Here is a 22,160-nt window from a genome sequence, read left to right on the forward strand (position 1 = left end):
TGGGAGCATGTCTTTGATAAGTGATGTATGTCCTACTTTGTCCCTCTCTCCCACCCAGCCTCTCCTGTCTAGCAGGGTGAGCACACCCTCCCTTCACCTCCCTTCACTCATCATATTCTGCCTCACCACAGGCCTGAAAGCAATGGAGCCAATGGACTGGACTCACTGAAACTGTGAGCCAAAATGAATCCTTCCTCTCTTTAGTTGTCTTCTCGGGTGTTTTGTTATGGCACTAAAAAGTCTGAGTAACACAAGGTCCTTATTTTAATTTTTTTCCCCCAGTAAACTTGCCAATCAACCCTGGGACTTGTGAGTGCTAGACAAGCACTCTACCTACCATTGCTCCACCCAGAGCAAGGGAAACACTCTACCTACCACTGCTCCACCCAGAGCAAGAGAAACACTCTACCTACCACTGCTACACCCCCAGGTAGGCAAGAACTCTACCACTGAGCTCCAGCTCCAGCTAGGCAAGTACTCTACCACTGCTATACCCCCAGCTCCAGTTATCACACACACACACACACACACACACACACACACACACACACACACACACACGCCCAGCTATGCACTGTTCACTTCCTCCATCTTTTTAAGTTTCTTCAATCCTGAAGCCTCTTGGCTACTCAGCATCTTTCTCCTCCAGCCCTAAACTAAATCAGCTGTTTTTTCTTTTTCTTTTTATTTGATGTATCCTTTCATAGCTACCTTCATTAACTTTTGTTGCTCTCCAAACCATGCTCTGTAAAGCAGCCAAAGTGTTCTTAAAATACAAGTTGGATCCCATCACTTGTTACCGGAAACCTTGCCAAACTGGCTTAGATTTAACATTTCTCTCTGCCATGTCCTTGCTCAAAATCGACTGAAACGGTCTTTCTGATTTCTACCTGAGATGATGCCCTCACTGCTCCCCCAGCATTTATTCCAACCTGTGCTGGACCAGGCCGCGTACAATGCTGGAGACGAGATGAACACAGTGGTCTCTGCCCACTTCACACTGACTTTCTGGTGGGAAAGGCAAATGAAAAAGGGGCTCCTAAGTAAGTGCTAAATTGTAAATTGCAGAAAGGGCTCTAAGGGAATTGGGCTTGAGTATAGATGTATACTGGGCTGGGGGATGGTAGAAGGGCATACCAGGTACCCATTCCTGACAGCTTTGCAGGGAAGCCATACTGTAGAAAAGCAGGGATTCAGGAAGAGGAAAGTGGGTTCCAGGAAGAAGGCACGGCTTGTCCAGGGGGTTGGCAGGAAAGACTTAGATAGTGAGGGTCCAGTGCCATGAGGCCAGTGAAGTATGACAATGTGGTAGGGGGTGCCAGCCAGATCGAGCACGACGTATTGCAGTCAGGAATTTGGCTCATATTTATGGAGCATTAGCTGAAGGCTTGTTAGGTAAACCACAAACACCTAGTTATATTTGAAAGTCAGGTAATCAGTGAATAATTTTTTAGGGTAAGTGTTAGCATTCTGAACTGCCCCTTGGGGCCGCCCAACTTCCTGACGTCATTTTACGAAAAACCTCCTTTAAGGAAAAAATCCCTCCCTTATTCCTCTTTTCCTTCCTACCTTTCTGGCCTTGAGGTATGCACACCTCCACTTTCCTCTTTCCCTCCTTTTCTGTTTCTCTCTTTTCCTCTCTCCCCCCCCCCCTTCATCCCTCTATTCCCTCTAGCCTCCCCACAAAATAAACTTTCCACATGGATGCTGTGCCTGTATGGTGTAAGTAACTTTCCACCATGCCATACCACCCGCTACCAAATCTGCATGTTGTGTCTCCCTCACCCGTGGGACACCTTGGCCCAACCTGCCAAGGCCTGCGGCGCTGTATCATTGCATTGGTGCTGGGTGACTCGGCAGGTTCCCCCTGGCGTTTTTTCTTACCCACTGGCAGTCTAAGAAATGCTGGGACCCTGTACCTTCCAACTGGAGGATCGCTGGGACCCTTCATCCTACCAGTAAGCCCCTCCCTTCTGGCCATTTCCCATGAGTGAGGATTCTTCTCTTCTTGACCATGGTTTCTCGAAGTTCCGGTACCAGCAACCACGAAGGCCCTGCCCTCAGGTCGTTGTTCCTAGATGATGGGAGATGGGACAACTTGTGCCTACTCAGCACCCCATGGCCCAGAGTCTTTAGATGATGATCCACTGGCTATCTTGTGCTGTCATTGGTCCTTGCTGACCCTCTGGGATGCCGAAGGTCAGTCTGTTGGACCTTCTACCTCATTGTGGAAAACGTGCCGACCACCTAACCTCTATCTAGTCTGCTGGAGTCCTACCTTATTGCCTACTCCCTCATGCTCCTCCAGTCTCGGCCAAAGCAGTTACATCATCACCTGTCACCAGGTCCCTTTCCACAACACGTGCACCCTCTAAAACTGCCCACCTTATCCCTTTCCTTATCTGTAATTTCATCTCCAGTCTCTTTTCTCTATTGCTTAACTTTGTCTCGAGGACCTCATTCGCCTGTTCCACCTGCGACCTTGGCGTTATCACATTGTCCTGCAGCTACCTGTCCCTCTTGCCTCACCAGCTCAGGTCGGGGAATGCCCCGACTTGGGGGATGGGTCAGGGCAGGGGTTAGGGTGTGTTGGGGGGTAGAAGGACAGATGATGAGTGCGGCCCTGAGCCCGGCCCCAGGCTGACAGGAGGGTGGGGAGCCAGTGCATTGGGGGATGGGGACCCTTGGGTGCTTGGGGGTCCCAGGCCCCTCGTGGCTGCCGAGCGGAAGGGGTGGTGGATAAACTGCAAAAGTGTCCGGCCACTTGACTGTATTTCTGCCTGATTTTTTTTTTTTTTTTTTTGGAGACAGGGTTTCTTTGTGTAGTTTTAGTGCCTGTCCTGGATCTCGCTCTGCAGCCCAGGCTGGCCTGGAACTCACAGAGATCTGCCTGGCTCTGCCTCCGGGATTAAAGGCGTGTGCCACCACCCGGCTCTGCCTGATTTTTGAACGCTTAAGGTTCTCTGTTCCTTATCTGTTCAGTTTGTCTTGGAAAAAAAAAACCAACCCCAAAACCATGTGACCGCATGGTTAGGCACCAGAGACCCATCACTGTAGTCAGGGGTGGCATCTTGATTGAGGTCAAAGACAGACAGGTCATTTGGCTTCATAGCCATCTTTGATGTGGTTGAGGCTTGCCTCTCCCAAGTCTCCCCCCACCCCACCATGTGGCAGATCTCCTCCCTCCCACCCATACCAGGCCTTCTTTCTGATTTGTCCTCTTACACTTATAACAAATTTGATTTCTTACAGCTTTACAATTTGCTACAACATGGGAGTCAGAGATGAAGAGGCAAGCTTTGTCCTGCTCAACATACACTGATTCTCCCTTACCTTAAGATTCATAAATTAATTTTATTAGCTATGATTAAAAATCTGTTAAAATTAAAACTGTTAACACTGGGAATTAAAACAATGCTTGTTTAATAAGATATTAAAGCTGTACCTCAATGCTTTTTTTTTTTTTCTTTTTGGTTTTTCGAGACAGGGTTTCTCTGTGTAGTTTTGCGCCTCTCCTGGAACTCACTTGGTAGCCCAGGCTGGCCTCAAACTCACAGAGATCCGCCTGGCTCTGCCTCCCGAGTGCTGGGATTAAAGGCGTGCGCCACCACCACCCGGCTCAACGCTTTTATATACAAGAATACACCTTGCTCTGGCAGCTAAACTTTATAATTTAAAAATCACCCAGATGATAATGGTTTGATTATGGTTATGCCATATTTTCTCCCTCTTAAAATAAAAATAAAAGAGGATACTTTATTTTTGATATTGTAGGAAGACATTAAATTGAGAGATTTAAATGCTTCAGATCACTTTCCCCTTCTATGACACTGTTATATTAAGATTTCAAAAGTTCAGATTTTAACATTAATAGAATTCTGATACTGTTTGGGTCACAAGTTCAGGATTTTAAATTTTCCTTGGTTATCTTCTAAATATAAACTTATACTTCTTATCGGGCTAAAGACATCGCTGTCCAATCTGTATCTGGCTCTCTCTAAACAAAAAATGTACACGCTTTTAACACAAATCTGTAATTTTGCTAGGACTCATGGGTATGAGTCTACTGCTGTTTTGCAGATACCCATTGCCTCCTTTTCTACGATATGGATTTCAATACTGATTGGTAATACTAATATATCTGTAGCTAGAGTTTTCCTGCCTGGCCCACAGTCTGGACAAATCTCTTTCACCTGCCAGTCCCACAGCCTCTCAGACCCGACCAAGTAAACACAGAGACTTATGTTGCTTTCAAACTGTATGGCCATGGCAGGCTTCTTGCTAACTGTTCTTATAGCTTAAATTAATCCATTTCGTTTAATCTATACCTTGCCACATGGCTCGTGGCTTACCGGCATCTTCACAAGCTGTTTCTCATCGTGGCAGCTGGCAGTGTCTCTCTGACTCAGCCTTCCACTTCCCAGCTTTATTCTCCTCCTTGCCCCGCCTATACTTCCTGCCTAGCCAACGGCCAATCAGTGTTTTATTGATTAATTAGCAACACATTTGCCATACATCACACAGCATATATCTAAAACTTTCATGTCCTTTTGTAAAATAAAAATTCATTTAAGCCTCAGAGGATCAAAAGAAGCCATTGGATCCACTTCTCAGAGGTCAAAAAGACTCCAGATATTACAACAGTACAGCTTGAATTTTCAAACTCTCCTCCCCTTCCCAATTACTAAGGCTGTGGGCCTAAAGGTCCCAAATAAGTTCATAAATTTTAACTTTTATCTCTAGTCTATATTCTTCAGCAGGTTTTCACTTGGCTGACAGACACATCCAAGTAGCAGTTACTGACTGCAACCTGTTCCAATGGACCATGAGCTCTGGACTTGCTGAAGGCTGATGTGATGTGGACCAGTCCAGCCAAACGTAATTATTCCCCGTCTCTATGGCTAGGTCAGATAACCATATGCTTCTGATAAATAACCCATTGCCTAAATTCCCTCCTTACCTTTGACTAGCCTTTCAGCATCCCTGGGCTCTGACCATATGTGCCCCATTTCAGCTTGAAGTAGTTATGAAAGAAAAAATGTTATCTTGTGCTCCCTGCACCCCAAAACAGGCTAAAAGGCTAAGTTTAAGGTAAACTTCCTGGCACAGAAGAGGAAATGGCTACTGAATGCCCATTGATATACCAGGAAACTGGACCCAAAATTGTTAATTGATAGATTTATTAACTAAAATGGTTCTGCAATAAGATAAGACACTTGACCTTCTTTATGCAGAACCAAAGAGGCATTATATGGCCATAAAAATTATTTCTTTATAAATCATTCAGGATTATAATCTGGCTATACTCAAAGATCATAACTACAGGGCCTTATAATGGTAATAGATGCAGATATTGCTGCCAATGGCTTAAAAAAGTCTCTCCTTATCTAAGGTCTATTCATGCTTAAGAATGTAAGTCTCCTTGTCCTTACTAACTTCATTAAGCTGTAACTAATTGGGAAAACTCTATATCCATATTTAACTTATATATGCTCTCAAAGTTAATTTAGATATACCTAACATATTTTGTTCCCCTGGTTCTCAAACACCTTTAGAGATCCGAGAATATAGTATTTAATATAAAAGCTTTTTATGATAGAGAGACATGTCAGCTCCTGGCAGCATCCTGTATCTTCTCCAAGAAGATGGATGGCTGCAGAACTTCCACCTGGAGGCTTATGGCAAGGTCAGCCATGAAGCAAAAATCTGCCTTGGACTGCTGCTGAGATCCTGTCCAGACTGTGAAAAGGCGGAGCAATGGGGGATTGATTGCCCCATGCTGCTAAGTCAAGGTGGTTCAGTCTCTCCAAATTCCTACTCCACAAAAAAATTCTGTCAGATCTTCTGGGCCTAGCAGCTAGCTAAAGGCAAATACTGCTTCTGAGACTTGTGTACCCCAATGACCACGGAGAGACTTGGGATTGCTGCCTAAGTATCTGGAAAACTGCCTCACTCTGCTTATTAACTTATCCTTCTCAGATCTGATGGTGTTTGATTACCAGATATTAATAGACTTGCTAATTTTACAGCTCTCTGCCAAATCCCAACGCACCCTGGTAACTCATTAGTTAAGTTTCCTATTAACAGGCATGCCTCATTCATAGACTTCATGGTACAGGATAAACTGGTTCCAGATATAACTTTGGAGGTTCAAGATTTTAGCATTGATAAATGTAGTTTTGATAAACTGATAGAGCATTGACTACAAAGAGTTCTTAGGAGTCCTTAAATTTCTATGAATTTTTAACCCTTTTGCTATGACACCAAGATATAAATCTGTTCCAGCTGTCTTACAGATACCTGCAGGTTTCTGGGAAAAGTTCTGCTACTGTATCAAGAAATCTGGTCTGATGAAAACTAAGTCTCCAGAGGCAATTTTGACCCCACTCCTTTTCCAGCATATTTTGCAGTTTCACTCCTCTTGCCAGACTCATGCCAAGGCCAATCCACAGGGGTCCTCCAGATACACCAGCCCCTGCACCAGCTCCGAGGATGCCAACCACCAACAGAGGACGCCAACTGGGCAAATACGGGCAGGTTGATTTCACCCACATCCCTACTCATAAAAAGACTCTGTATCTCTTAACTTTTACTGACACCTTTACAGGATAGATGCACCCCCACCTCCAGAGAAACAGCAGGGGTGATGGCTCCTGCACTTCTAAAGAACACCTCATCTCTCAATTCACTGCTGGTACTACCCCTCCAGGCTCAAGTGGGCACCTACCCAGCAACCAGAACCTGGTTGCAAGATGTCCCAATAAGGGGCATACCCACCCTTGTGTCTCACTCATTCACCCTTGCCTCTTCTGTACAACCAGGGTACTTCTCTGTTCCATTCTTTCTGGCAGTTATCACTTTTCCCATGACTAGTCCTGATGGCCTATGATAACAATCTGGTTTTTTCTCCTAGCAACCTGCCTTCTCAGCTCCCTCAAGGAACAGACACCCAAGGACTCCATGATGACAGTCACCTGAATGCTTCTTCACTCATACCTCCTACCATGTGTGACTCCGACTCCCAACTTCCTCCTCCCACTTTGCTCCTTGTCAGTAGGAAGCAGTCTAAAGAATTCAGTGCCCTTATTCCTTCACTTGCTACCCATAACTCGCCTTTTTATAATAATCAAAACAGAGGAATGTTAGCATTCTGCACCACCCCTTGGGGCTGCCCAGCCTCCTGACGTCATTTTATGTAAAAGCTTCCTTTAAAAAAACCCTCCCTTCTTCTTCTTCCTCTTTTCCTTCCTCCCTTTCTCACCATGAGGTGTGCACACCTCCGCTTTCCCTCTTTCCCTCCCTTTCTCTTTGTCTCTCTCTCTTTCCTTCTCTTTCTCTTTCTCTCCATCCTCTATTCTCTCTACCCTCCCCCCAAAATAAACTCTCCACGTGGATGCTGTGCCCGTACGGTGTGAGTAACTTCCCACTGTTATACCACCCACTGCTGCACCTGTGTGGTGTGTCTCCCTCACCTGTGGGGCACCTTGGCCCAACTGCCAAGGCCTCCTGCATGCTGTATCACTACAGTAAGTATGTCCCAAATACCACACAAGACACAGTTACAAAAAAAAAATACGTTTACTATATACTTATGTTGCTGGAGAATTTCTCTCCAGCTCCCGCCACCAAGTCCCGCCAGTCCCAGAGCCTATTTATAAAATAAACATATAGACTCTTACATTATTTAAATTGCTTGGCCATTAGCTCAGGCCTGTCATTGTCTAGCTCTTACTCTTATATTTAGCCCATTTCTATTAATCTTTATTTTGCCACATGGCTCATGGCTTACCGGTACCTTACATCTTCCTTGTCCTGATGGCGGCTGGCAGTGTCTCTCTCTCAGCCTTCCATTTCCCAGACTTCTTTTCCTTGTCCCGCCTATACTTCCTGCCTAGCCAATGGCCAATCAGTGATTTATTTACTGACCAATCAGCAACACACTTGACATACAGACCATCCCACAGCACTTCCCCTTTTCTTTTCTTAAAAAGGAAGGTTTTAACTTTAACATAGTAAAATTACATATAACAAAACAATTATCAAGCAAGAATTATAGTTACAATATTAAAGAAGAGATCCTATCTATCTTATATTTGTAAGTTTAAGGTTTTATATCTAACTTATCTTTTATTATAACTAAGGAAAATTGTAAGTATCTAGTCTTTAACCATATCAAAGACCTCAGAAGGATATATTACTACCTGAGAAATGGAGAAGGATATAAGCAATTTTTAGGAGTCTTGTAGGGTAGACAGAGACAGCTGGCAGCCTGGACAGTCATTCAAAGTTCTCTTGTAAAGTTGGGGCATCTGTCTTCAGCCCAAAGGCCTAGAGTCTCTTATTCATTTTTCTCTGTGTCCTGTAGAATGTCTGGCAGTTTTCTCTGCAAAGCAGGAACCTGAAGGACCATTTTGTCAAGCAAAGTTCAGTGGTCATCTTTGTATGGGTCCTGCATGTCCAGTTGATCAGGCAGTCCAGGCAAGAACAGTTTCTTGCCCAAATGGCTATTTTTTTCAAGGTGAAGATAAACTCCGTATGGAGTGTCTTCGATGCCCATCCTCCTCTCTGAAGTAAATCGGTGCTGTCAGGAACAGACATGTCTCATTGTCCAAAAAGTCTAAACTTTTAAAACATTTTAAATGCCATATTCTGTAGGTCTTTGAAGTGTTTGAAGACTACCTATCTATCTGAAATATAACTATGTATACCTAGAAGACTTAACTAACATGGCTACAAATATGATTATCATAGATGACTAATTATTAATCTATTTTTTAATTATCCATTATAATTTTAAATGAGTTACATAAACATAATACCTCAAACAAGAATAGAAATATATATACAGTATAACAAAATTAAGTTTAAATTTGTATCAATAAACTAAAATCTATAGCAATGTAAAACATTTTAAACAAGTTGTTACTCTTTAAAAGTAGTTTCATTAATCTACCCTTTCATCCTATCATATCTAAACTATCCCCTTTTTTTTTCTTTAGAAAGAGATTGTATTTATAATCAACCTGTTTTAAATAAAAATATTGGTTTTTCTCTGTCCCACATCAGAGGGCTCTTCTGATTTGGGACATAAGAATCTCTTAACCATTTTTTTTTTTTTTGAGCAATATGTCTGGGTTTAGAGGGGGAGTGAGCCAATTCCATCTCTAAAGCCAGCTTGGTATATTTGGGAATTTGGGCGTAGCTTCTCTTATTACTTTCTGCTGGAGGGGGGCGCTGTATCTTCTGGAGACAGAAAGAAAATTTTAGGATCATGGAGTAGTCCGTGAGGCTGTATCGTCTGAGCCAGTTGACTTGAAACCATTCTGGATGTTGAATCATCTGGGCCATGGTGTCATTGGAGACCTTTCAGGGGGTCTTGGCTGGTCAAACCTGATGTATCTTAATCTGGAACAAATCCATAGTCTCTGGCTTTCTGTGGAAACAAGAGCAGAGACTCTTTTCCAAAGCAACATATCCTTATATCCAAATTTTGAAGTCAAGGTACCTTTAAAATATACATTTTGGCATAACTCAACAGCTTTTGTAATCAAATGTTTTTCTTCAGTTACAAATATCAAAGAGAACATAATCCAAATTCTCTGTGTGGTAGCCATCTTTATGTGGCTTATTTTTTTTATATTAGCTTGAGCCTATTGCTTTAAACTGCAGCCTTCTAAGCCTGAAACGGCGCTGGCGCTGTGGCTGCTGGCTCCGCCCACTTCAGCTTCCCAACATGGCGGTGGTCCGCTTTCCGCCAGCTCTGGGAGCCATAACTCTCAGAAATAGTGGGTCTACACTTTTACCAAAGTAGCGTGTAGCCCAGAAACCTCTTTTTTTGTTTTGTACTAGCAAAGGCTAAATCCACCACATAGCTTAATGTGTTACTTGCAAAGGCCTCATTCCCACCATACTGCAGGTCGAGAGTGCACACTAGGAACCCGCCAGTAGCTCAAACCGGCAGCTGCCGCTTATTTGAGAGAGACAATTAGGAAGCTGTTTTTAGTTCCGTTTTAGAATCTTTTTTCTAAGTTTTTAGGTGGAAACTCTTGCCCCACGTTGGGCGCCATTTGTTGCTGGAGAATTTCTCTCCAGCTCCCGCCACCAAGTCCCGCCAGTCCCAGAGCCCACTTATAAAATAAACACACAGACTCTTACATTATTTAAACTGCTTGGCCATTAGCTCAGGCCTGTCATTGTCTAGCTCTTACTCTTATATTTAGCCCATTTCTATTAATCTTTACTTTGCCACATGGCTCATGGCTTACCGGTACCTTACATCTTCCTTGTCCTGATGGCGGCTGGCAGTGTCTCTCTCTCAGCCTTCCACTTCCCAGACTTCTTTTCCTTGTCCCGCCTATACTTCCTGCCTAGCCAATGGCCAATCAGTGATTTATTTACTGACCAATCAGCAACACACTTGACATACAGACCATCCCACAGCATACTTATACTGAACATTTATTCAATATTTGAAGTTCAAATTTGACTGCACGAGTTGGTTTTTGTTAAGTCTGGCAACTGCTAATTAAGAGACCATTGAAAGGTTTCAATGGGCAAGTGGCATGGCCCAATTTGTATTTTAAGAAGACCCCTTGGGTGGTTTTGTGGAGAATGATTTGAAGGCTAGCAAGAGCCAACCAGAGGCTGAAGTTCAGGAAAGCAAGTTGGGCTCAGAGGGTGGTTCAGTGGAGGTGGTGGGTTGGGGTGGACTGTCCAGTGCCTTGCAAACCTTGACATGAGAAGAGCCATCTAGGAGGTTACAATCAGGAGCTCTGGTGTGGCTCCTGAGATTCTGAATTTCTAATAAACTCCTTGGTGGCCTATTAAGGACCTAGGTGGTGCTGACCTAGAGCCAGCAAGCTCCTAGAAATAACTGCGGCCCCAGGACCACATTAGGCTTCATCCCTGTTTTTGTAAATAAAGCTTTATTGGAACACATCCATCTGCTTCAGCATCACCTCTAGTTGCTCTCATGCTACCACAGAGTCGAATAGCTGCAACAGGGACTGTTAGTCCACACTGTCTAAAATATTTATATTTGGCTCTTTATAGAAAAACTTGCCTGCCTAGACTATACTTCAGGTAATAAGGGTCAAGACTTGGGAGACAGCCAGGAAGGTAAAAGGCAGATAAACACCCAGACCAGCTGAAGATATGGTGGTTGGGGGATGGTCCACCCTGGCTTACCTAGCCTTTCCCTCTGCTGGGAGCTAAGCCCCTGAACTTCATTCTTTAAAATCAAGTGCGTTTGCCAGTTGCCAAGCGGCTAGTCGTTGTTGATTTATCTTAGAAGTTCTTGGCCCAAGGGCTCTACTTGGTACCTGCTTCAAAGTATAGAAATGTTTCTTCACGAACAGGAGGGTATAGATATAATTAGATAGCGTCGGGTAGCCTGAGAGAAACTGTCTTGCCAGTAGGTAGATGATGTTGACTCCTGCTTATATGCAATCCTGGCTAGCTGTCCACCATTCCCCCTGAGTGCACACCCGCTTTGATCTCTCAGTAATTTCCAGCAGGAGACACCAAAGCCAAAACCTGCCGGGCCTTCTGCCTGCTCCACAGCTGGTAAGAAGTCACTCCCCTCCCAACACCACCTCTAGCCCTCAGAGGGTACACCTGGGCTTGTCTGTGAGGGAAATCACTTCAGAACAAAACAGAAAGGTAGGAGAGAGGAAGCCCAGATGGAATCCTGTAAGAGTTGTCATTTTGACAATCCTCTCAGCAAAAGCACAAAGAGTATATAGACCTTGTGTAGTAGTGACTGTGTGGAAAGAACTAAGCTAAAATGACTAGAAGGACCCTTCCAGGGTGTTAAAAGCTATGGATTTCAGGAAAGTGCTTCGAGTATTTTAGCTTTTGTAGGCCATTTCCTGCTGTAACATCTTTAATGTTAAAAGATGCCCAGTAGTAGGTTAATGTTAACAAGTTCACTGCAGTTGCCACAGAGCAAAGTTTACTACTCTTGGAACCCACTAGGCTGTTTTCCGAGGAAGAAGAAACTGTTTTCTAGTCAGAGTCCACGCAGCTCAGTAGCGTTCCAAATATTATGATACACAATTTTATTAAATGCGCTGCTGTAATGCTTTTCCCCATCCGAGGAATTGTGTAACGGTAACAGCTGTGTGTAACAGACTGACGCGTTCTACTTAGAAAGCTGTAGTTCTGTTTGTTTGTTTGTTTGTTTGTTTGTTTGTTTCTGGGGTGGTGGTGGTCAGGCTAGAACAGGATATGTGAAAGAGGAACAAACTCTGCAATTGCTAGTTGCTTTCACTCCCAGGGAATCTGCATTTTAAATCACTCCACCAGGATCGTCTGCTTTGTAAAGCAGCCCTCCCTTGGAATCCCAGGATTTATGTTAGACTCCAAATAGTCCTTTCCCTTTATAATTAGTCAAGGGCAAGTTTGGAACGCCAAATCAAAATAGGGTATTCTTTCGCACTTGCCCCCCCCCTTCTCTGAAATCTAATCGGTTTCATTCTTTGTGTCGGGGTGGGGGTGTTAGCCCTCCAGCAAAGGGTTAAAAACTGTGCTCTCAAGAAGCATCCCCCCCCTCAACACCACATTGTACATTTCAATAAACCTTTTAAATGTCTTACCACAGTGCTCACAGCAAAGCAACAGACAGAAAAGCAGACAAAAGAGAAAGCTTCCTTGGGGTAGGGGTGCCTCTGAGGTGAGTAGAAAGAAGCCCAGCTAGGGCCTGGGCTTTTGTTGTCTGAAATAAGACTGGAATTGGAAGCCTCAAGGATCTGGTCTGCGGTACGGCCTAGAAGCTTTCTACGGGCTGTGTTCTGGAGAGGAGAAATCATTAAAGGGCTTCACACATCTATTTGCATGAATTAGCAAACCCAGGAGAGCTTCTGAAATGCATTTGGAGCCCTGACCTGACGTGAAGGTCATATAGATGTCCCCAGAAGTGTACGCCTACTGAGAAGTTACATTAACAAACCTTTCCAGCCAGTGTTGAAAGATCCTCGCCTCCTATGATGTGCATCTCACCCATGGACTGGTCGTTCTGCAGACGTCGGGAAGCGGGGAAGGAGAGGAGGACAGTGACGTTAGTGCACAAGGAAACCTTAAAAGCACATTTCCCCCACCTCCTTGATTAACGGCTAGTTTGTGCCTGGCAAACACAGCGCCCAGAGCTAGCGCCCAGAGCTAGCGAGGGCTTTGCGGTTGCCTATGGTTACCAAGAACCACTTTCCTGCAGGCTCTTGAGACAAAGCCAGCTAATGACTGGCTGCTGGGGAAAGACTGGGGAGGGGGGTGGACAGCTGAAGAGAGGATGGACAGACTTAATATGCCAGCGACGGTACCTGTCCTGAGGCAGACAAACGGGAAAGACAGTCACTTGTGCACTTTCCTTGGGGGGAGGGGGTTGGGGAGCGCCACGAGTGACTTCCAATGAGCCCTGGCTGTGAGATGCAATGGAGAACAACCCAATTCTGATTTCACAGGAAATGGAGCCCTCATCTAGTCTCTGTCGTTGGAAATTCAGTCCCTCGTCCGATGACAAGAGCAATTGCAGCAGACCAGGGGCTCAAGGAGGATTTGTTCTTCTGACAGGAGCCATCCAACTTTAGGACTCTTCTGTAGCTCCAAGAATATGTGAACCGGGCAGATTTTTTTTTGTGTTTTAAAATTCAGATCTTCTAAGAGTGAGTTTATCATTCATTTTCTTCCCAATGTTTAAATATCGAACATTCCTGTGTCCTAAGAAAACTTCAAAGAGCAAGCAAGCACACAAACAACCCAGCAAATACTCATTTGTTTATTTATTTTTTTAAAGCGTACCCCATGAGAATCACTTGGGGAAGAATTAAAATGGAACATGTCCTCTGCTTCTGTCTCTGCCTCATGACAGACGCATATCAGAGGAACTGAAGCAGCCAGACGCAGCCAGTCTGCTTCATGACCAAAACAAGAATGTGGTGATGTTGCAATGCCTCGGTACAGATGATAAACTTGAGGAGACAATCATGTGTGCTGTGCTGAAGCAGGAGATGTCCTCTGTCACCGGTGCAGACAGCTCTTCCATTTGTCAGTCTAGCAGTCTCATCCCTTGTCATGAAAAGGATTTCCCTCATTCTGGAAGAGTTCATCCCATAGGGTCAGGCAGGGCCGGGCTTAGCAGTGTGGAGAAAACAGCTCTGATGGAGGAGCCTGCCAGCCCAAAGTTTCCGGCTGCTCAAGCCACTTCCTGGAGGCATTTTCTTGAGCTGGCTTGAGTTGGATTCTGCTGCCTACAGGTAGCAATCTCTGTCGGGATATAGAGTTACTTTGTCAGGGGATTGGTTGTCTGGGAAAGGAAAAAAAAATAGCCCAAACACCAATATGACCATTCTGCCAGTGAAGTACCTTTGTCTGACCCAAAAGGGTAGAAAAAAGGATCAAAAGTGGAGAGAATGAGAGATCTTAAAAATGTTCACTTCCGCCGGGCGGTGGTGGCGCATGCCTTTAATCCCAGCACTCGGGAGGCAGAGGCAGGCGGATCTCTGTGAGTTCGAGGCCAGCCTGGGCTACCAAGTGAGTTCCAGGAAAGGCGTAAAGCTACACAGAGAAACCCTGTCTCGAAAAACCAAAAAAACAAAACAAAACAAAAAAAAAGTTCACTTCTGAGCCAGGCGGTGGTGGCACACGCCTTTAATCCCAGCACTCAGAGGGTGCAGAGGCAGGCTGATCTCTGTGAGTTCAAGGCCAGCCTGGTCTACAATGTGAGTTCCGGGATAGCCAGAGCTACACAGTCAGACCCTGTCTCAAAAGAACCAAAATAAATAAAAGGTTCACTTCTATTTCACTTCATTTCCCCTTAGTGCAGCATTGGAGGGAACATCTGAAGGCAAACTGTTAAATTAGATAATATCAACAGTCTGATCCTTAAAAGAGAAGAATCACCGAATACAAAGAATTCTAGGCTTTTTTTGTATCGGTGATCCATTCATATTTACAGGCAGTTACTGGTGGTTTTTAGTGGCGCTCTTACCCTGCGAGGAAAAGTCACAAAACACGACAGAATCCACTAACAAGAGTTTTATTAAGACAAGGAGAAAGGATAGACGTGATCAGGCCTGCTGAAAGGACACGTGTGTGAAGGGGGCGGGGAGACATGGGGGCCGTCTTTTAGAGGCCAAGCCACACCTGCGCACACAAGCCCACGTGGCTATTCCACGCATGCGCATAGATCACGTGGCTGCGCAGTGCACTTTGCACAACACACAACCACAGGGTCATGGGTTACACAGGATGTATGACCCGGAAATGACTAAGCAGAAATGACTAAGTGTCCCGCCTGGCATGCGGGACCATGGGGGGCATGGTTGGAATTCCTATCAGTTACCATGGTGGCTAAGAACTTGCAACAAAATATCAAAGGAGGGCTGGAGAGTCGGCTTAGAGGTTAATTGCTTTTGCTACACTCAGAGGGGACCCAAGTTCTGTTCTCAGACCACACATCCAGAAGCTCACATGAGCAGTTCCAGGGCATCCGACACCCTCTTGTGGCCTCCGGGGCACTTGCACTCATGTGGCATGCATAGCTACATCTATCTATTCCTAAACCAAAATCTTGAATCTTTAAAAAGTGTCAAGGTAGAATGCTTTCTTATCGCTCCCAGGGACGGGACACTGAGATACAGGACTCAACATGGGACGATCTGTATATTAGAGTCAACTGTGCTGTGACCAGCTTCAGGAAAACACATTTTCAGGTCAGGGATAATCATAGCTGGACAAAACAACAAGCCACAAGGCACCACGTAACAAGTGAGATTTGGGTTAATGGATCAGAGTACATTTTGAAATAATTCTGTTATTATACCTACTCTGTCGAATGTTCATCTCTATCCTATTGGTTTTATATTTGTTTGCTAAAAGCACAACAACAACAACAAAACCATGGACCTTTGGAAAACTAAATATTGTACTCAAAGTCACACAGCAGGCTGCCAAGCGAGTCTCATTTGCAAAGGCCTTTCTCAGTCCAAGTTTCTAAACATGTTTTTAATATTAGATTTGTCCTTAACCCATCTGGAAGTTATATCTTCCAAGTGTGTATATAGTCAATTATCCCAACACCCTTTACTGAATTATTATTTTCCCCTATGGGCTAGAAATGCCCATTGTTAAAAATAATATTTTTTATTCTCATGTAAAAGGGTCAGTTTCTGTATTTTTCCAACCTAACATGGCTATTCTAGTATGAAGTAATCTGATAGGCTCAATTAATTAATTTGGCTTACCAAGTAGTTATAAGCAGGAAATAATGCATTAAACTTTCCTAATAAACTTTTATTCTTATAATGTTCATGGTTTTTAAGTATGTCTTAATATCTAGTGGGGTCTTTGTTTTCTTTTTCTTTTTGTTTCATGTCTTGGCTGTTTTTGTTCTTGCTCCTTCTCCTTTGGGGGGGGGGTTGTTTTGAAGATCAAATGAATTGACTGGTGTGGAACACTGGGAACAGAGAGCGGCGCATGGCCAGCCTTTGGTCCACCAGACACCTACAGTTACTGTTTAGATCGAAAGCACTCCTGCACCACCACCATGCTGACAGCTTGTCTCCAGCTTGGTGGTCCTGGGAGGTGGTAGCACCTTTAAGAGATGGTGCTTAGCAGGAGAAGAACGTGTCACTGGGGGCTTGAAAGTGATACTGGCATTCTGACCACCTCCCCACTCCATCTCATTTGCTGGACCCAGGGTCAGTGAGTGGCTTTGTTACCATGCTCCCTCCATCATGTGAGGCCTCAGCACAGGTTCAAAAGCAATGGGACCAATCAATTGTGGACTGAACCCTCCAAACCCTGAGTCCAAACAAGCCTTTCCTGTTCGTAAGTTGGTTATTTCAGGTATTCGTCACAATGGTAGAAAGCCGATAACAACTTAACTTCATGATCATTTTCTCCCTTGTAATCCATTAGGAAATGGCCTCTTCCCAGGCCCACTAGGGTCTGCAGCTCCCCTGGTTTAGGGACTATAAAAACAAGGGAGTTTTCCATTTTATTTTATTTTATTATTTTCTTTTTTTGTCTCCTTCTGACATAGAAAAGGGAACCAAGAGATCCAGTTCTCCATCTGTAAGCTTTCGACCAACCTTGGAGCTTTCATTCCATTCAGCCTTTACTCCTGTTTTTAAGAAGGTGGTGACAGACTCCTGAGTCTTTCCGGGAACTCAATGGGAGGCTCCTCTCAGCTCCTCCCCTGCTGCTGACAGTCATGTAGGCATTCAGCTGGTCACTTGCTCCAGTCTGCAGTGCCCGTGATCTCCATCAACCTGTTCACTTCCTAGAACTTAAATGCTGACTTCCTCCACCCATGGAGGACTTCTCTTTCTCCTTTCAGTCCTCTGGGGCAAACATTTGATCTCTTTGATCTCATTCTCTTGGAGTTGGAGAAATCTCCTGGTCAAAAGAATAGAATCTCTAGCCTGAGTGGAGACCTAGCATTCCAATCAGCCAGGTCATTCACTTGGCTAAGGGACCACACCTAGGAAGGTGAGCTCAATGGGTAGAATAATGAGTACTTTAACGAGAGGTTGTGTTTTCTTTCCTAGTATCTCCACCCCTAGTACAATAGCTTGCAAGACCACAGCTCTACAGCCTGTAAGTCTTCTCTTCCCTAAGCATGCCTTCACTAACGAGTTGAGTTTCCCACGATTTGGTCGTCCGTCCTTATCTGCCTCCAAAGCCTTCCCCTCTGCCACACGGCTGCTTCTCAAGCCAGGCGTCTGACCTCCATGCCTGCATAAGTAGCATGGCCTCTTTTCTCCTTCTCCATCTTCTTCCTCCAGGCAGCAGCTGAAGTTTTCAGCTGGCCTGCCTTGGTTTTCTTATAAACTCTAACAAAATTCTTGGAATTCTGCTTGGGTCTGTCCTTCAATTCTTTTATTAATAAGACCAAGAACCTAAATAGGGGGCCATGATTTCCCCTGTATTAGTTCTAGCAAGGCTTCAGGAAGGGATGAAGTTAATTGTATATATCCAGTCCACTGTCTTTAACCATGATCTATAGCTAATGGTTCCCAACTATCATATGCAAACTATTATACGGAACTAGGGGTGGTGTTTGTTTTAAACTTAAGGTTACTCATCAGTACTTCACCTGACTGGGTTGGCGTATTCTGTTGCTCGATCTTTAAAGGAGAGTTGTGCTAGCCTCATAAAATAAGCTAGGTGGTTCCTTCTCCACCCCACATAATTTAGAAGTATTTCTTTTTTTTTTTTTTTGAATGAATGGGTTGATCTGTTCCACTAAGGTGCAGTGGAGCTCGGATGAGGAGCCCAGATCCATCCCAGTTCTACCTAGCAGACATGGTCCCACCCCTCCCTAGTAGTCCTAGTAGCAAGAAGCACATAGTGACTCCTGAGAGCAGCATGGGCACGGAGTGAAGTAAGGTACAATAGCTGAAGTGACCAAGAGAAATAAACATCACGGTAAAAATGCTGATGATAAAGGAAGTGTGGACAGACTAAAATCCTAAAGGAAACCTCTGACATTTAGCTCTGTCATTCTTAGAAGAAATATTTGGGAAGTTAGTTTAGGTGACTTGCTGTGGGATGGTCTGTATGTCAAATGTGTTGCTCTGATTGGTTAGTAAATAAAACACTGATTGGCCAGTAGCCAGGCAGGAAGGATAGGTGGAGCAAGCAGAGAAGAGAATTCTGGGAAGTGGAAGGCTGAGTCAGGAGACACTGCCAGCCGCCATGATGACAAACAGCATGTGAAGATGCCGGTAAGCCATGAGCCACGTGGCAAGGTATAGATTTATAGAAATGGATTAATTTAAGCTGTAAGAACAGTTAGCAAGAAGCCTGCCACGGCCATACAGTTTGTAACCAATATAAGTCTCTGTGTTTACTTGGTCGGGTCTGAGCGGCTGTGGGACTGGCAGGTGAGAGAGATTTGTCCTGACTGTGGGCCAGGCAGGAAAACTCTAGCAACAGTGACTCGCCTTCCAGGTACTGCTACACAGCCCAGTCGGTGATGCGATTCTGCATACAGAATTGGACGGCTTAGACATCTCTTAGTGGAAAACAAACTGAGGAAGAAGAACTACTGAAAATATCCTGTCCCGTGGAAGAACCGGAAGAGGAAAACCAAGAATATAAATAAACAAAAGAACCACTCTCTAAGCCATTCATTTTCCAAGGCAGAGTGTTTTGCTTTGAAACCCCGGTGCCCTAAGCATCCCCAGCCTTCTCCCCTCCACAGCTGCCTCCACTTGTTGCCTGCTCACGCTCACCGCTGATGCTCCAGGAAATGGACAACGATGCAGAGCAGAAATCTTTCATTACATGAAAATTAAATGCTCACCGTGGGAAACTTCTGGTTAAGACGTTGCACAGGGCTCACATTGAGTCCTTTCTTTTTAGTATGTGTGATACTGAGTCAGATAATGAGGATGACTGAGCTGGCGCTGGTGTCCCGGTTTTCCAAGCATGGGCCAAAGGAGGTAGGACATGACTTTTAATTGGGTCCCTTAGATCTTTAAGCTGCATGGGATGGCACGGCACAGCGAGGATGCAACACAGAATCTCACGCATTCTCTGCGCCTGCGCCTGCTTCCCACTGTGTAGTCTCGCTTGTCTTAACTTACTGGCTTCAAAGGAAGATGTGGCTGGACAACGTTCCATTACTAAACCCAAAAGGCTGAAAACTGCCATGCTAATGTTTGGGAATTTGTTGCCCCTTGACATTGTCTTACCGTTTTGTTTGGTTTGGGTTTTCTGTTTATTTATTTATTTTGGTTTTTCAAGACAGAGTTTCTCTGTGTATCCCTTGTTTCTTTTTTTTTCTTTTTTCTTTTTCTTTTTTTTTTACTTTTTTTACTTTTGGGGGTCTGCCACCCAGATCCCTAATAAATCACACATAGAGGCTTATTCTTTATTAGAAATGCCCGGCCTTAGCTTGGCTTAGTTTCTTGCCAGCTTTCCTTAACTTTAAATGATCCCATCTACCTTTTGCCTTTGGGCTTTTCCCATTCTCTTACTTCTGTAAATGTTACTCTTATTCCGTGGCTTGCTGTGTAGCTGGGTGACTATCCCCTGGAGTCCTCCTCTCTCATTCCTTCTTCTTCCCAGATTCCTCCTTCTATATATTCTCTCTGCCTGCCAGCCCTGCCTATCCTTTCTCCTGCCTTGCCATTGGCCGTTCAGTTCTTTATTAGACCATCAGGTGTTTTACACAGGCAAAGTAACACAGCTTCACAGAATTAAACAAAAGTAACACACCTTAAAATAATATTCTACTACAAGCCCTGGCTGTCCTGGATTTCACTCTGTAGACCAGGTTGGCCTCAAACTCACAGAGATTTGTTTGTCTCTGCCTCCTGAGTGCTGGGATTAAAGGCATTTGCCACCACTGCCTGGCAGTTTTCTGTTTATTTAAGTGTATTTTGCTTCTGAAAGCATTTGTTTAGAAACCCATTTTGACCATCTCTGGCATGGGGGTGGTAAAGGAGAACCTGGAGACCGTGAACAGATAGCTGGTATCCACTACCCTAGAACAGACCCTCAGGTTCCAGTTACTGGTATCCCCCTCCCCTTTTTCGAGACAGGGGTTCTCTGTGTAGCCCTGGATGTGCAGGAACTCGATCTATAATCCAGGCTGGCCTTGAACTCAAAGATCTACCTGCCTCCTCCTTCTAACTGCTGGTATTAAAGGCTTGCATCACCACAGGGAACAATTTTACCTCTCTGTGCTTCAGTTTTCTTGTGCATAGAAAGAGTGTATTCATGGTTCTTACCTCCAAGGATTATCAGGAGGGGTGGACCAATTCATGTGCACTGAGCACTGAGAAAAGTACCTAGCATGCAGAAGTCACTAACACTTGCAGGACACACTCTCTTCTTGTCATCTGTGGTCTGAAGCAACAGGTGTACCTGCTGTTTCCTAACACTGGGGTTGTGATTTACTTTTTGTTTGAGTTACTCAATACACTGAATGCGTGTAAGCTGTGTGCCTCATGGTTGTGGTCCACTGTGGATGACGGCAACCCACGGTGGTGGTGGTAGGGGCTGACTGCAACCCAGGAGGCATGTGGTTATGAATGGTGTGATCCAGTGACACTCTGAGTCATGGTCACCACTATTTGAAACAAGTTCATCTGTGAGTTTCTTTGGGGTTTCTTAGTGATTTCCCAGCTCCTAAGCCATAGTCCTGATACTTTACAATGGTCCACTCAGTGAGCATAGTTTTTATCCCCTTTTGCTATTTTCACCAACAGAAGCACCAGGGATCATGTTTGGAACTCATGTTGGATTCATGTTGTTTTTTACTACCCAGCTATGGATAGATAGATCAGTAGGCTTGGAAATGACCTTAGAAGTGTCTTAGAAGTCTATATGGTCTGGCATGGAGTTCAGTGACAGAGTTCATGTGCAGTATGTGGAAGGCTGTAGGATGGTCTCCAGAACATTAAAAAACACAGTGGTAGAAGACCTAGATGGGATCTAGCATAGATGGGTAAGTTTCTGATTGTTTCAGATTGGACTACATTATTACCTTCTGATAATAAAAACTGTGTAAATAAATTTATCTACTTGTTAACAAAAGAACTTTTCCAAATGTCAAAGTCACAGAAAAATTCAATATTTACAAATTTTGACAAACATTAGGAGTCCCCTATTTGTGAACTAATTCACCCCTGCTGATGGATACCACTAGCTGCAGAGGACCCTGGATGTCAGGCACTCATCATGGCCTTTGTCCTCCAAGCCATGACTTTTGTTCATGCCACATCTTGCCATCTTTTTTCACACAAGTCATTATTATAATTTATTTATTTTATTGTATGTATCTCTGTGTGGTGCCAGCGTATGGGTGTTCACATGTGTGTGCCTATGTGCATCCCTGTGTGTTCATATATGTGTGGAGGCCCAAGTTTGATGTCAGGTGTCTTCTTTCATTGCTTATCACCTTCTATATCAAGGCAGGGTCTCTCACTTGAACTCAAAGTTTGCTGATTCAGTCAGTCTAGGTAGCCAGCCTGCCTTTTGAGTGCTGCCTGGCATCTCTGTGGGGAATCCCAACTCTCTTCCTCACACTTGCACAGCAAGTGCTTTACACACTAGGCTATCCCTCTAGCCTGGTAATTCTTCATTTGCCTGGACTTGACTTTTTTTTCTGTGTTCCAACGTTTTACACATATCTGAACATTAGCAAACCA

At 44.4% G+C, this 22,160-nt stretch overlaps 1 protein-coding gene across 1 annotated transcript in view; it reads right to left on the minus strand.

Annotated features, from left to right (window-relative positions):
• Positions 1 to 22,160, minus strand: part of Prtfdc1 (phosphoribosyl transferase domain containing 1) — a 101,158-nt gene that overhangs the window by 13,606 nt on the left and 65,392 nt on the right. Inside the window, exon 4 of the mRNA XM_059263673.1 lies at positions 12,950 to 13,015. Coding sequence (XP_059119656.1) covers positions 12,950 to 13,015 — 66 coding nt within the window. The remainder of the gene's footprint in view (positions 1 to 12,949; positions 13,016 to 22,160) is intronic.

Source organism: Peromyscus eremicus, chromosome 5, assembly GCF_949786415.1.
Source record: "Peromyscus eremicus chromosome 5, PerEre_H2_v1, whole genome shotgun sequence".
NCBI classification, from domain to species: Eukaryota; Metazoa; Chordata; class Mammalia; order Rodentia; family Cricetidae; genus Peromyscus; species Peromyscus eremicus.